The sequence below is a fragment of the Diadema antillarum genome, unplaced genomic scaffold (genome assembly GCF_040938485.1).
Source record: "Diadema antillarum isolate AM-2024a unplaced genomic scaffold, OU_Dant_1.0 seq00001292_RagTag, whole genome shotgun sequence".
NCBI lineage: Eukaryota > Metazoa > Echinodermata > Echinoidea > Diadematoida > Diadematidae > Diadema > Diadema antillarum.
In genome coordinates this window covers 594229-610965 of record NW_027272071.1, presented here as the reverse complement: position 1 = coordinate 610965, position 16737 = coordinate 594229, and the positions used below count along the sequence as shown (strand labels likewise).

The window sequence follows — 16737 nt, the reverse complement described above, 5'->3', positions numbered from 1 at the left end:
ATATGCACAGGTGGGCCTACGTACATTGGTGATATCGGGTGGTTGCTGATCTTCAAGAGAGCAGGGAATTTTAAACGATCTATATACTCAATTTTACCTTCGAGAAGACATGATTGAATTGCTGTTGCTTCATCAACAATAAGAGTAAGTCAGATTTGTCACAAAACACTGCCTTCGTTCGTGATCGTTGACAATTTGAGCCTGTCAAAACTGGTACGGTGCATGATGATCAGCAGACATTTCATAACATCGCGCGCAGTGACATTACGCATGCGCAGTTACCTTTATGACGAAGGGATGGTGGTACAGTATTGGTGGCGATGAGCTCAGATTTTTACATTTGTACAACTATGAATTAGTTATACTGAGGACAGAGTTTCAGAATTTGTGATAATTGGGATGAAGAATAAGAATATTTTCAAAAAATAGAACAAATTGCAATGAACAAGGATGATGACATGGCAGAGTCACCATAAGAATGCATGAGTTGGGGCTCAAGGAAGCAGAACAAAAGAATAAGGCATGCATAGATTATAGACAGGTGACCTCGCAAGCAAGCGGTATTGTTATGGAATTACACTGCTATCATTTCTGAAATATGTGAACCTTCTATGTCATCATCCTTGTTCAGCGTAATTTGTTTAAGGTTTTTCAAAGTATTGTTTCTCTGCTCAAGAACCACAATAAATTCCACAAATCTATACAGGGAGTTGTCGATTTATGTACTACGTGATGTGAAATTGTGAAAATCGTCTCGAATGTCCCTTTAACTTTTTGCGAGATACCAAGAAAACATGAAATCGTACTGAGAGCATACCAGTATTTTTCAGAGGAATTCAAAGTTTATTTTATGAAAATCGGGTTTGGAATGACTGAAACATCCAAAAACAAAGTAAAACAAAGCGATCGTAATAAAAGGTGCGTCCCACACTTTATTAGAATCGCAATGTTCTGGATATCTCAGAAATTTAAAAACCAATTTTCATCAAATAAAGGTGGAATTCCATATGGAATTACATGCCCTTTCATATTTCATAAGAGGATTCACATTATCTCACGAAAAAAAAATGTTAGAAACCTGAAATTAGGTCTCAACAAAAACTATAGGCCTACTTGTCCGTACTACATGTACATTACTTCCGATCCGTAGGCTTACTACATCCACATAATTATGGTACCATGTACTTTTGTTTTTCAATTCAAAAACTGAAACTCCCATAACAATGTGTCATATTTTTTCCTCATGGTGAATTGTAGATAATGTGTGTGTGTGTATGTGTGTGTGTGTGTGTGTGTGTGTGTGCTTTTTTATCGAACGCTATATTTTGAGGATACTATAGAATTCAAATCTGGATGTCCCAGTTTTTTTCATCCTTAAATGGTAGGGTTATATTCAAGATTCTGCCCGAGCTAGTCACCAAAAGGGCCGGCAAATGGTGCCAAAATCTGAAATTTCTTTCAAGTTGACAATATCTGAAACAAAATCATAGTGTATAATACCCTTATTTTGGGGATGCTGAACCCGAATCTCGATGGGTTTTGAGATATTCAGGATGGCTGCCAAAATCTGAAAATTCGAGTTATTGAACCAATAATTCGCATCTTCGTATTTCGGTTGAGCGAATTTGTCAAATAAGCGAGAATGGTATCTAAAAATAATGAACTTTTTGGGGGGCAATATATTATACTAAGATATCCAAAATTATGAATGTCAGAAAGGATGTTTTCATGCATGTTTTGTTTGTTTGTTTGTTTGTTTGTTTGTTTGTTTGTTCATTTCCATCTGAGAAGATGGCTGGATAGCCCATTTTATCATTCAGCTACACGAAGCTGGTCTTCCATGCGGTCCGGTTGGATGTGAGGTGGGACCACTTCACCGGGTTAAACACCCTACTCTTTGCGATGAATGAATGCAACGGGATATTTTAAGTGCATTAGTTGTGACTCTCTTATACACGGAACCTCCATTTTATGTCCTATATAGGGACAGAGTGTTTTGCCTCTTGCTAGAGGGAACGTATATGATTACACGTACACAACATTGCTCAGTCCAGACTCGGTACGTTCGAACCCGGGCCCTTAGGATCGTGAAACACGCGCTACCGACTGAGCCAACTCACCGCCCTGTCTAGCTGAATAGGTTGATATAACATCGTCTTTCAATGATGAGAGCCTTACACTTAACACAAAGCTGATAAGATTATACTAGTAATGATTTTATTCTGCCAGAGACATACAAAATAGCCATATATTATTATCATAAAGAGGGCCGCCAAGATGACTCCCAAGGTGTGAATTAAATTCTATATTGTCAATAAAATTGCACTTCTTGGTTGAAATGTTGAAACTCTTGTCGTGTGTTTTTTGATGAAACTAATAACATCATTGAAAATAGTGACTGCGATTTCATGCAACGATAATCTTCCAAACTTGAAGCTGCATTCTACCTGGAAGAAGATGAAGGAGAAGAGTGTGGGGGAGGGGGGAGGGGGGAGAGGAGAGGAAACACCACGGGTGATACTGGCGTCCGGAAAAGGTTTAATAAAGCTGCAATGTATAATGCGTGGCCATAAGCAGGTCATTTTCGTGCAGGTAGGCCTATTTTTGCGGTGGGGGGGGGGGGGGTGAGAACACGCTGTACAGATAGGGGAGGTTGTGGGCGGGGGTATCCCCTGCCACATGATGGAGCATTAACTATATGATTAATTTGTAGTCTAGTGCCAACCTTCAGTGGAAAATATCTAAATTTTCCCATTAAAAACAAATTTTTAAAAAATGCATATTCACGGACAATGTGAATTGCTAAATATTGTGGTATCTGCACAGTGGGTTCCTATGTGCGTGTGCGCCGTCACTTGCTGGACTCAATCTATATTTGGAGGTGGACCAAGTAGGGTAAGTGGAGTATTTGAAAATCGTCAATCAAACCACATTTTACATTTTGAACAATCTCGCAGATGCAAAATCCACCATAATGGAAAATTAATAGAAAATTAATTCAAGGATATCAAGTTTAGAAGTTGAAGGAGGGAATGGGAGGTGATTATTGTCCCCTCCCCAAAAAAAAAGAAAAAAAAAGAAATCGAATAGAGGGGGTTCGTCCTCCAGCTGTCCCCTTCCCATCAAAGCCACACCTGGCGAATGCTCTTTAGAATGATCAAATGCACTCAAAAAAAAAATCTATTGAAATAAAGATCTGTCCCCCAGTTCAAAGTGATTAGGTTTCTTTAAAAAAAGAAGAAAAATCACCATTTATACAAAAATACACTGCATATAGGAACCATTTCTTAATCTTTCTAAAATCTCACATAAAACCTCTAGGGGTGAAAGAGTTGAATCATTAATTTTAAATTTGGATGTAGCATCCTCATCATAAGGTAGAACCAGCATTTTTCTTTTTATATTTATTGCAATATTAGGCAATAATAATAAAAAAGAAATTTCTTATATTTGGCTAGCAATTTTGGCAGCTAACGTGAATATTATCAAAATCCCCAAGGAAACAAGAGTTGCAATTTCCAGATTTATGAAAATATAGCATGGACATTTCAGTTTTTACTAGGTCCATTTTGGCGACCATCTTGAATATCTGAAAATACTCAAGGATGCAAGAGTTACATCATCTATCCGGATTTACCCTCAAAATAGGTTAAAGCCACCAAGGACATTTGAGCAAATAAGGTTGCTCGGCTCTTAATCTGACTCTGACATCCAAGATCCTAAGTTTACGTGTTCTGCAGATTATGTTGATTTTGTTGTATTGACAGCAGAATGACGCAGAAGAATGAAAGTGCATCAAAATTCAATGTTTGAAAAGTGAGCTATTGTATGTCTGCTGCTCTTGTTGAGGCTATCGATACCATAGATTCACGCATTAGCATTTTCGCTGTTGGGTTTGTTCGGGATTGCTAACTGGTATAATAATAAAGCTGAAAAACATTGATGCTGAACATAAACTTAACATATCAAATACTATTGATTGATTGATTGAGGTTCAGTCAACGCTTCCATAAAAGTCAACATATAACAGAAACAGACAGCATTACAAACAATAAGACATATATAAAAGGATTTTACAACAACATTCACGAGAAATACGAGAAAATAAAATAATTGGAAAGTGTTTGGAGACAAGCAGCAGGAAGGCACAGCCTCATATTAAGCCTGTCTCCGAAAAAAAAAATTATATATATGTAATATATTATCATGTACCACGTAATCATGCAATTGAAATATTATTGACGAATATAAAAACATCTCAAATTCAGCAAATTGAAATAAAATTTTACATACCTATATTACAATGCAATTATTTCAATGTATACATGTACGTTATATAATCTTATTATAAAACTCATATGTGTAAAACAGCAAGTTGTTCATGAATATAACGTCGTATTAAACCGGGACAAAAATCAATCTTCAAAAGGACTTTGGGTAAAAAACAAAAACAAACAAAATAAGAGACACGTTAAGAACAGCAAAGTGTATTTGAATATACTTCATTTGATTAAAGATAGAATTTATTGCGTCTAGGGAAACAATCACAATTGTTATTACATTTACTATCACCATGCACTTTAAACACGTCAAGCACTGCATATTGTATACGGTTGATATCGTAAGTACACAAAGTTGATATGCATATAATGCGTTTATATTCTTATGATGTAACAGGTATAGGGAAACCTAACATACATAATTTGTTATATTTTCAACTTTTTGCAATAAAATATAGGGTACCAAGCCAATGCAAACATTTTTTAGATATGAAATTCATTGAAAAAGATGTCATGTATCTTTAGGTGATTCTTACTTCGTGAAGCATATGCCATAGGTATGTAGAAAAGAAAAAAAGTCTAATAGCACACAAGCAAAGACATATTCTAACATATTGTATGCAAACTCGTTTTGTCATCTGCCATAGAATGTGAGTAGTTCTCATATTATCGTATCAATACAATATCAATACAATACTGAAAACGGTTCACCGTATACAGCATAATTCAAGAGAAGTAGAATCATCTCGTGCACCCAATACAAATGTGATACATGAGGTGTGTATTTGGATGATGAATTAACAATATTTTCATCAAGTTTTATGACAATATTTATTGACTGGCTTCTCCGTTTTATCTACGTGTGTATACTGCATCGATAATATATTTTTGTATAAACAGGTATATTCATTTTGTAGCTTTTGAGGTGCAATGAATAGGTTTTTATATACCGTTGCGTGTATATATACACGTATCAACACTTTTATCTCCCCTTCTCTCTTGACCTCTCATATTTGGCTCACTCGGATTTTTTTTTTTTGTCATCACAATGTACCTCAACTCTCATTTCTCTCTTTTTTAATGCTCCCTGCGTCCTTTTCGTTTACTTGGCTTTTGCTCCCTCCCCAATGTCTATGACTTTTGATATCTAAATTCATATAATGTCATTTTTTAGCAGTGTCTTGTATTGTATTATTGTTAAAAAAAGTGTAATGATAACCACATTTAACTGCACACATTCACTTTACGAGAAGTAGAATTAGCTGAATATAAGAAATACAAAATTTTTGATAAAATCGTTATTGCATCTTTAATAATCACATTTAACTGCACACATTCACTTTACGAGAAGTAGAATTAGCTTACCCAATATTATGGAAGGCGTATATGTTGTATTCGGATAATGCATTTCATGTTATTTAGATCTAGTTTTATGTTTATTGATTTGATCTCTTTTTTTTCTCTCATTCGTACCACATTGATGATAGGCCTAATTATGTTTTTGTATCAAGAGGTATAATGTGTGTATATAGAGTTTGTGGTCTACACTTTATATGAAAGAATTGATTTTATATGTTATTTCAAATATTGGATAATTTGTTGTTGCTTTTTTATGATGCACAATGTATAGGTGACATTATGCCACGCAGAAATGCTTCATACTTGCTGCAGTCAACATTTCTATTCTATCCCTCTTTCTCTCTTGACCGCCCTTGGTTCTCACATATATCCTGCTTACTCGGCTTTTTGTTGTCATACACCTTCTTTTCCCTTCCTTCTATTTTATTTTTATACCCTCCTCCATTCCATCCGCTTACCAGACTTTGCCTTTGTACCTTTTTGTAGAAATATTTTGTACATTTTTAGATTTCCCCCTAATTAGTTCAGTGCAATATAAATTTCATTACATTGTGCATAGTATCTCCCGAGAAGAATCTCATCGACTAGTAAGGCTCTGATGCTAAAGCATGTCAGGTGCACGTGTGTGATCACTTGTGTGTAACAATAAGAGATAGGAAATCAGCAGGAGCGTAGATGTGTGTATGCAAGAACATGAGAGAAAGAGCGAGTGAAAGTGACAAAGAGTGAAAGGAGAGAGAGAGGGAGGTGTTGAAAGAGAGAGTGTGAATATCGAGGGGCGAGAACAATATTTCTGGTGCTACTTCCGGGTTTCATCTATTTTTTTTATTTCTTTTGTTTCAACAATTAAGAGGGGGCGCGCGTCCGGTGCACCCCCTCTGGATCCGCTACTGCGTCTACATGTCCTGTCGTACAACCTCGTTTTATGATCTCTATTATACTTTTTACTTGTTTCTTTTGTATGAATGCTTGTTTTGTAATCCGTTTAGTCTCTTTTACGATGTAATTCGATGTGCAATTCAGTCTTATGACTGCGAGGCATTGATACCTCAATATAATACCGTTTATCTATCTATCTATCTATCTATCTATCTATCCATGTAATCTATCTATCTATCTATCTATCTATCTATCTATCCATGTAATCTATCTATCTATCTATCTATGATATCTACAACATTGCACGCACAACGAGGATTATAGTTTCAATGTTCCATTGCTTATCAGTTTGCTGTGGTCTTTTGTCATCGGTACAAACATCTCCTGTGTGGTATCAATAATAAAGATGTCGTCTTTTATGATCTCGATGTCGAAACCCTCTTTGACCAAAGTGGTTTTCCTGTGTTTGAACGTCGACGTGACGTCCATCTGGTCCATGACACGCACAAACTTGGGACAGGCATAGCTCGGTAGGCGTGTCCTGATGTGTGCGTAGAGGGCGTGCCAGTCGATGTGATGGCCTGCTCGTAAAACGACGGCTGCCATGCCTGCTCTCCCGTCTTGATCTTGTCGTGTGTCAGAGAGAAAAGAAAGAGTTTGATTAAAGGTGAAATGTCACTCCATTCTGTGTGTAGGCCTAGAAGAACATTGGTATTTATGTGTAAGTAGACTTGCGTTTATTGTTCGCCCGGAATATGATTATTATTGATATTCTTGGAATAATGATTAACAATATACATTTAGATTTGACATTAAACATTGATATTCGACTCAAACTTATTGTTATAAATTTGCCGGAGTATCAACAAAAATGAATAAATGATATGTATATGTATATAACTTTAGTGTTCTCTGTATATTTTCAAATCTTGCTCTCCAATAATGAGGAGATCTGTAAAGCAGAAAATGGCCGTGGTGACGAATGGCTCCATGCTGAAACAAACCATCCCTAACCTGGTACTGTAACTCCGTACACGTTCGCCTCGAGAATGGCGTCAAACGTATTGATGACCTGCGAAACCTCCGTCGTAGACACATTTTCCCCTTTCCATCTGCGAAAATTAAAATTGATTGTACAGTGCATTCCTGTTATAATGAACACGGTTATAACGAAATTCCGGTTACAACAAAATAAAAATTCAGCCGCAACATTATCCACTCTATGCATTTTTATTGTTTATTTGTTCGGTTATAACGAAATTTCGATATAACGAAAGAAAACTGCCGGTCTCGAGGACTTCGCTATAACTGGAGTCTACTGTAATCACTTTTCTTTCTTTCTTTCTTTGTTTGTGTATGTGGAAAGGGGGAGGGGGCTAAGGAGTGATGGGTGCGGAATAACACAAATTACCAAAATTATACATTTACAACATGTGTGTTATCTTAACTCCTCTGAATATAAGAAATACAAAATTTTAGATAAAATCGTTATTACATCTTTACTTTTTACATTTATTTCCCTAACCCCGTCTGTGAGAGAATGTGCACAAATTTCACACACGCAACCTATGGACAGGAAATGAATAGGGCTCGCAGAGGGTAAGTGTGGACGCAAATTTTTACCTTTGACTTAAAATACATAGATTGAACACCCAAAACAGTAAACAATTCGTTTTCTGAAACTCTCATGACGAGACCTTGCCATATTGTCTATAAAAACATTTTTCTATACATATAGGCCACAATTCATGGAATTTACTTCCCTCGTCTTTATAGAGTATCCAAATTCGAAACTCGTTCATTTCTGTCTATGAAACACATTCTACTCTTAGGGTTTAACGATTGATGGCACTACTAATTTAAAATCTTAAAATTACTTCAGGATGAGCACGATTGTAAATAAACCTTGTAATGCTCTGATATTTAACATATCCTTGGTGTATGTTGCACAACCCCTTTAGGTCTTTTTGTGCACCGACTTCCATCTTCTTGATACAACCAACCATTATAGGTTACTCTTTGGAACAGTAACGCTGTAATCAAATTTGTAACAACTGATCAATGTATAAGCTACTTTTGTCGATTATCGTGTTTCCTCTTTTTACTTGTGGATATGTTTGTTTGTTCGTTATTCGATCTTTCTAAATGATATTTATCAATGGAAATAAATGATGAGTAATTGAATATTATACCGGAATGTGTCTCCGACTCGATCCTTGAAGTAAACATAGCCGTCGTGGTCAATCATGAGAAGATCTCCCGTGTTAAAGTACATGTCCCCAGTCTGTTTCACACCGCTAACTAGTTTCCGCTTACTCATTATCTCGGGTCCCTTGTAGCCAGTGTAGGGACTGTTTTCATTCACCTTGCTTAGGGCCAACCCGGTCTGACCTTTTTTTTTTTAAGTAGAAGGGAATAGAATGTAAGTAATCATTATTCTTTACGTATAGCGAGCCCTCGATTTACCACGTTATTATACATTTAATGCTATTCAAATACAATGTACATACAGATGTCGTTTTCGTCTTGCATTTATATCTGAATCACTTGCACGGCTTACTAAAATTCAGAGTTGAATGCTTGGAAGACAAACAGTGGACAAATTGTTGTGTGGACCGGAAGCAGAATCTATTCCATGACATCGAGTGGTTGAAATATCACTTTGCATGTTTTCTTAGATACTTCCCCTCATTCGGACCAACAGCATAATAATTATTTTGTAGATACAGGCCTACCCCAGGTAATATGACGTAAAAGTTCGCTCGGAAATACACTAATCAAACCAGCATGACTCGGATGGCCCTACGTTAATCACAATTGCACGATGATCAAAATATCAATGTTGACTGTGTCACGTCTGCAGGACAGTCTGGAGACACACCAAGAGTTTGTATGATACAACACATTCAACATAAGACACTGTCACTTCGTGTCACTCTCTGTGGTGAGCTGTGAAGCTGGTATACACACCATTTTGTAACAACACGCAGAGACCATCTTCTCCCCGCTTCGGCTCACCGCTCCCGTAGTCATAATCCACGATCTCCACATCGTCTTTCATCTTCTGCTCAGGTAAAGAAATGAAGACATATGGCCCGAATTCACGAAGGTGGTACAATGAAACCATGGTTTAAACCATGGACAAAAACCATGGAGCGCCAAGTGTCGCATGCAATATTTCGTTACAAAATCAGTCATTTCGTCGATGAAATGATTATTTTGAAACAAAATGAACATTTCGTTCCCGAAATGATAATTTCTCTAACGAACGGTCATTTTGTCGAAGAAATGACCAATTTAGTAACGAAATATTCCGTGCGACACTTGGCGCTCCATAGTTTTTGTCCATGGTTTAAACCATGGTTTCATTGTACCACCTTCGTGAATTCGGGCCTATATAGTGTTCTAAATTCTTTAGAATAAACATAGTGACGATAGAAGGCATTTCAATGACAGGGAAGCGGTAGGATATGAAACAAAGTCATTCAAGAATTCAGATCCGTCATCGTGAGTAGGAAAACCGATTTTATAGCAATTTAACAAGTGAGTGGCATTTGTTAAAGTCACGGCAACATTGACTAACCTTCAGAAACCACGGGTATCTGCCAACAGTTCCAACCTTTCCGTCGATGTTTATGAATCCAAAGTTGCCCTCCGTAGCTGCATAAATCTCAAATAGTTTCCCCACTTTGAATCTCTCCTTGAATTCCCGCCAGATTTCTGGTCGAAGTCCGTTGCCTTGGGCGAAGCGTATTTTGCGTGGATATATTCCATCATTTGATTTCTAAGGTGCAACAGAGATGGAGATTGATTAGTAATGAAGTGACTACCTTTGAGTTTATAAGAAATACACATGGACCATATCAATCTTTGCTTTGTCATGTTTTGGGGTCTCCTATCATCCTAATAAAGTATGTGTAAAGTATTCGAAAATAACTATGGAGTAGATTTTAGAGGAAGCATGTTTCACCACCTCGGGTTCTGCCGTTCTTCACACAATTCTTGTATTCCAATACCAAGTTTTTTGAATGCTGCTACACATAATAAGTCCTATGCCCCAGTCACATAGACATCCCGGATCACCCCGGACCACCCCGGATCTGATCCGGGGAGAGATCCGTGTTGACGCCGGGAGGCCAACACGGCAACTTTTGGAGGTCAAAAACATCCGGCGTCCGACGGGGATTGCCGTGTTGGCAGAGCAATCCGAGGTGGTCCGTGTGGCTGCCGTGTAGCTGCCGTGTTGATCCGTGTAGATGCCGTGTTGGCCCGTGTAGACGCCGCGCTCTTCCGGCCTTATCCGTGTAGCTGCCGTGTTGGTACCGTGTGTACAATCATACCAAAATCCCGGATCTCCCCGGATCTCCCTGGACGTCCCCGGATCTCCCCGAATCACCGTGTAGATCCTTGAGCATCCGTGTTTATATGTGACTGGGGCATTATTCAGTGTCTTCGGCAAACAATATCAAGAAGGGAACTCTCCCAATGATCCTGGGTTTCGATGTGTTTGCAAGTCCCCCTCCACGAATTATTCATTTTCAAAGGCGAAAGTGTGTGTGCGTTTATGTGTGCTTGTGTGCGTGCGTGCGTGTGTGTGTGTGTGCGCGCGCGTGTGTGTGTGCGTATGTGGCCGGATTTGCAACTGTTTTAGACTGACATTCACATTACCCATGTTGATGTAAAATTCAAGGCATGAAAACAAGCGACGAAGTAGAGCTCATAATAAAGATCTTGTGAAATGAAGTGTGTACCAGCAGTCTTGAACGACGAAGATAGATAGATAGGTAGATATAGATAGAAAGACAGAAAGATAGATAGATAGACAGATATAGATAGATGGACAGATGGAAAGATTGCTAGATAGATAGACAGGTAGATAGATAGATAGACAGATAGACAGACTGCTAGATAGATAGATAGATATAGAAATCAGAGAGAGAGAGGTGGGGTGGAGTGAAAGTAAGAGAGACTTTCCATTCCAAGCAGGTCATACCAAGTGAAGCTCCTCTGTCATCCTCACCTTCGGCTGAGCAAGCAGGTAACGGCAGATCTCACCGATATAATGAAAACCTGTCGCACGATGCTGTCTGATGTCATCCCAGAATCGAGTTGCAGAAAACTTTTTGGCCACAGCCACTGTTCCACCTTTAAAACGACACACAGACAGCTTGAATAATCTTATCGATATCGATCGACAAGGCATAAAAAACACAGGGGTAAACATGAAGAAACCCGCAAAAACATTGTGCGGCTTTTGATGAGATGTACTTTGCAAAAGTTGCAGGCTCAACGGTACTAATCAGTACAGTACAATAATCTCATGTCTTTATAGAATATCACGTAATGCTCTGCTTAACAGACGAGAGAGTGTTACGATCCGTCCTGATCAAAAGCTGTCATCAATTACTCTTGACTCCTTTACAGATTAAGATGCGATAATTGATCCTATGCTCTTACGGAAGAGCTGACCAAGTACGCATAGGCTGATCTGTTGAACAAGTCAGATGAAATACTATGAAAATAGGTCATATTATATATAATTTGATGGCATCGCCTATGCTACTTTTTTATGCCTACGGATGCATATTCCATCAGTATTTTTTAGGGCAGTAACGCCTAAATCCAGCAATATTGTGTGTATTTATCATTGATTTGTCTGCCATCTGTGCACATAATGTTGCGTTGTGATTGCGGCACGTTGCATTTTGCTAATAGATGTAGATTGTGTAAATATATAGACCTCATGATCAAACGTGAACCCAGGTATTGTGCCTTAGAAGTCAAATTGTGTGTTGATTGGCAGAGATGCGTTGAAACTCTAGCTGCCAATGGACAGAGATTACCTGACGCTGAATTCGTTGATGCTCATATTTAAGTTGGACTAAACAAAGCTTATTAGGTAACCAACCGTATTCTCTCCAAGAATTAATAACATAAATAAGGACTGACAAATTGTCGTTACAAAGAGCAAATTTTACTGTCTGATACAGTTTTAGGGAGACAATGCGTTTGTGTGTGTGTGTGTGTGTAGTGGAGGGGATTGATCAACCACATTAAAAAAGAAAGATCGACAACATACCGTAATACCATACGGAGAAGACGCCTTGTAGCAGCGCTGCTGAGTGATACAGGGGTAGAGCCACGTAGTACACATCGTCAGGGGTGATATTGGAAAAGAAGTGGAGATAAGTGGAGCGAATGATCTTCCGATGTAATACGACCACAGGCTTCGGCATGCCTAAACCCAAGCAGGGAGAAGAGAATGGGTCACCGACCGTTTGTGTTAATTGTGAATAAGTGTGTGGGAATATGTGTGTCTGCTTAAGTTGGATGATTAAGATGACCATTCATAGATCACCTTTGCTGATCTGACAGGGCTGACGTTTAGCCACCATTTCTCATCTCTTACCACATAATTTACATACAACACATCGAACAAATCGAACCAGTATATCCCTAAGCCTAAAGCCCATCGAAATATTTCGGTGAAGAGGTTCTCTAAGGATGGTTCACTTATAAGACCAAAGATAATGTTCCCACATCGATTGAAAATAAAGCATTGTGACGTCACCACTTGAAATATCTACTGCCATTGCTTTCATTGATACATACCGTTTTCACATATTGAACAGGAACAAAGATTGTTTCCCCAACTTTTTTCTCTCTTTTTTATGTGTAAGAGTATGTTGACGATGGACATAAATCATATAACTATTCACATTATGTACACGGTAGCAGTGCTTTATAAGTTCTTTTATGGGACTGTCTATCATCTGTTAGTTCGTACCGCATAGACATCGGCAGTTATCCATTCACGCTGGAAAAAAGGAAATGAGAATGATTTCGACTGGAGTCTGATCGTGAGATATATAATCATTCGGCTACTGCTGGTCTACTGCACCGCATGTTGCTGCATACCTCCAGTGGAGATTCCGTGGAAAATATGAGGTAAAGTAGGGGATGGTGAGAACTGTAAACCTGGTATAGAAATGTTTTTTACAAAATGGATCAGAATAGTTTAAACAAGCCTTTCACTCCAAAGCATAATATCGCCGACTATCTGACATTGATAGCATGCTGCTAGTATATTCCTTTGAGAAAACTGAGAGGAGTAATTGTGTGGTGCCTGCTGATTAAAAAACAACAACAAAAGCGAAGATTGTTATAATGATCATAATGAGGACGACGATGATACTAAAACTATAAATAACGATATCAATGACAACGATTATGATAATGATAATGGGGATTATGTGATTACTACTCATCTCAGGCTTATCAAAAAGAACTGACAGAGTGCACGTCATAGGGGTAGAAATATATGCTTTAATAATGTTTGAAGTTCTTGAGATGACCACCTGCTAGGGTTAAAAATGAAGGCCATGTTACGATTTATGAAGAAAGAATACCGATCTCGAACACTACACTATATAAATGTGTATACATGCACATTTACATGAGTAACTTACCTGTTGTGCCAGAGGTGAATATGTAGATAGCTAGGTCGGTCAATGAATACGCATCCCTCGCGTAGGGTTCCTTTGGGAGGTGCGATGTTTCCATAGTAACCACTTCACGGGGTGACTTGATGTTCTCCTTGTTGTCATCGTTGACCAGCCACGCGTCGATTCCGAGTTCGAGTAGCTCAGGAAGAATCCCCTCAACGACTGGAAGGAAGTCTGTGAAATGAAAACAGAAAAGACATTTCACTTTTCTCGAATAAGTCTGGGGTCTGTTTCACAAAGATCATGGACCTAATATACATGGACTGTCCACTGCAGTCTTTCTTTGATGTAATGATCGTCGCCGACACCTGATTTAATATGTACATCTTAATGAGTACATTCAGGTGTCTGGACAATAACGATTGTGTGATCATGTATCGTCACTAACAAAAGAATCTTTTCCCCTCATTTCAGTCTTGTTTCGCTGATGTGCCTTTTTCAGACAGAAATGTCTTTGAATAAATACAGATGATGAGGAGCAGCAAACCTGAGATCATTAAAAGTTTCGTGTCAAAAGATGGGTAATTGCTGATTCGCACATTTTTGCACACGCATAAGACCTTGCCTAGTGGCAAGATATATCTGTTCTCTACCATTACCGTCCCTTTTGATCTGGAATAAGCTGGAGAAAAATGAAATATTGAGATCACAAATGACAATCATTCTGCCCAAATGTTAGCTTTCTTTTAAAAACTGCCTGCTTCTCCCAAGCGAAATTGTTTGAGGTATGATTTCCTAACATACACCACAACTGCACATTCACTTTACTTGATTTTTGTGAGTTATTTTCTTCTGCGCATATAGTTTTAGATTTTTTTCGAATCTCCGTCTTGTTCTTCTCCCGGCTTGCTGGCGGTGACGATCATGGGATCAAAGCACTGAAGCATGCTAAAAATGTCTTTGTGGCGCTTTTGAGATGCACGAGTGCATGAATTAATTAACGATACGATGAATGTCCATGTGTATTAGGTCCATGCAAATATCGAGCTAAGTTCGACTTGGCGCTGGTCTAAATGAATTCGACTCACTGTTACACAAAGTCGATCTTAGCCTAACATTGACTTGATTTTAACATACACTGTAGTCGAGGCAAAAAAAAAAAATGTAATTGAGCCAACGGTTGTGGCGGACGAGGAGTGAATTCTAGACTCAAGATTGCTAGAATTATTTTGCAATAGGTACAATTTATATGAAATTTCAGTTATCAGGCGCATTCATTGTCAAAATCGTTAAAAACAGTCACCTTACTTTTTTTACATAAAATATATTAATAGCCATAGTTAAGTAGGTAAAAAGATGTCGTGTTTACTTCTGTACAGGAAATATAACCCAAATGCGGCTTCTTGACCGAGTCCCACTGATGTTTATGTGTGGCAATCTTCAAATTGGAATTGTATTCTACATGCCTAAGTTATTATGTGCGTGTTGAACTGTAATTTATGTTTAACTCTACAATAGCACTCATTTACTATATTTAGCAAATAGATTTTGTGAGATTTTCTTGATGTTTTCGTTATGTCGGTGTCCATGCATCACGCGCTCACGAAATACTGTAGGCTAACCATCCAACGATGGAAGCGTCATATTATGTAATTGTTGAAATTAGTTACTTTTGAACGGATTGCATGTCCAAACCATGCCTCTCTATCTTCGGGATCAGAGGATATAGAAAAAAAAATTAAACCATGATAGGCACGATGTCTTACTCGTCAACGTCTGCAGCCATGGATATTGAGATTTAAGCGGTGTCAAGTGGATAATATTGTTGCAGCGTTCAGATTAGTATGAATTGATAAATAATATAGGTATTTGTTATTTATTATTGCCACAACAATCTCCTTCTCCTTAAACGTTGTTTGTAGCAAACTGCAATGCCAACAATGGCCAATGAGGTATTCGTTTTCATTTAGTCTTACCGGATCCAAAGATAATTTTCTTGGCTTCACTGGCCTGCATGCAGTAAATGAGAGCCGCTGGTTTGAGGTTTGTGTTTAGAAGGCTCACCACGATACCTGCCTTCATTAGTCCAAGACACGTCCAAGCAAACACCGGCCCATTGTGGAGCAGAAGACAAATGGCATCGCCTTTCTGTAAGCTGGGATCTCTGTTCATTACCCAGCGGGCGACTCGATTAGCCTGCCTATCCACCTCGGAATAAGTGTACACCTCGTCGTTGAATAGAATACATGGGTGATCGGGCTTATGGTAGACATGGCGATCGAGAACATCGAGGATCGTCTGTCCAGACTTCATTTTCTCCTGGATTGATGAGTTCCATTTGACTAAATTTAGAAAGTACTTGACGTCCTCAAACCAGTTCGTGTAATTGATTCGCAGCCACGTGTATGCCACCAGAAGGGTTGTAGTAGTGGCTGCAGCAGCCAAAAGACAGAGATCCCAAATCGCAACACCTTGTTCTCCTCTTTCAAGCTTAAGTTGGATCCACACGCATCCAACAAGGACTGAAATCAGTGCGCCGGTTACGGCAGTTTGACAAAATCCTACCGCCATGTTGCTACAAGGCACCTTGTCCTACATGCTCTTTATAGATTTGTAATTACGGGTAGGAAGACTGGTGGTACTCGGGACTTCAGTGTGAGGGATAACGATTGCTTACAGCTCAACCTTTCTATGATTTTAATGAGGATCAGGTAATCATTAATGCATGGGGACCTTTGAACCCCGCCGATAAGCCGTGTTTGTAATGCGGTGTG

General features: G+C 38.5%; 1 protein-coding gene across 1 annotated transcript; it reads right to left on the bottom strand.

Annotated features, from left to right (window-relative positions):
* Positions 1-6836: 6836 nt before the first annotated feature.
* Positions 6837-16534, bottom strand: LOC139707972 (long-chain fatty acid transport protein 2-like). Its single transcript, XM_071619963.1, has 9 exons — positions 15940-16534; positions 13988-14197; positions 12598-12756; positions 11539-11663; positions 10102-10302; positions 9489-9582; positions 8711-8909; positions 7533-7630; positions 6837-7144 (listed from the first exon to the last, which is right to left on the bottom strand). The coding sequence occupies exons 1-9, from the start codon at positions 16532-16534 to the stop codon at positions 6837-6839; spliced, it is 1989 nt and encodes a 662-aa protein (XP_071476064.1).
* Between the last annotated feature and the right edge of the window lie 203 nt (positions 16535-16737).

Excerpts from the sequence above, each read along its gene's own strand:
- LOC139707972 (XM_071619963.1), bottom strand. The coding sequence starts at position 16,534 with ATGGCGGTAGGATTTTGTCAAACTGCCGTAACCGGCGCACTGATTTCA. Across the intron at positions 12,757-13,987 it reads ATTCACCTCTGGCACAACAG|GCATGCCGAAGCCTGTGGTC; the intron begins GTAAGTTACTCA and ends GCTTGGGTTTAG. Across the intron at positions 11,664-12,597 it reads CTTCTCCGTATGGTATTACG|GTGGAACAGTGGCTGTGGCC; the intron begins GTATGTTGTCGA and ends GTCGTTTTAAAG.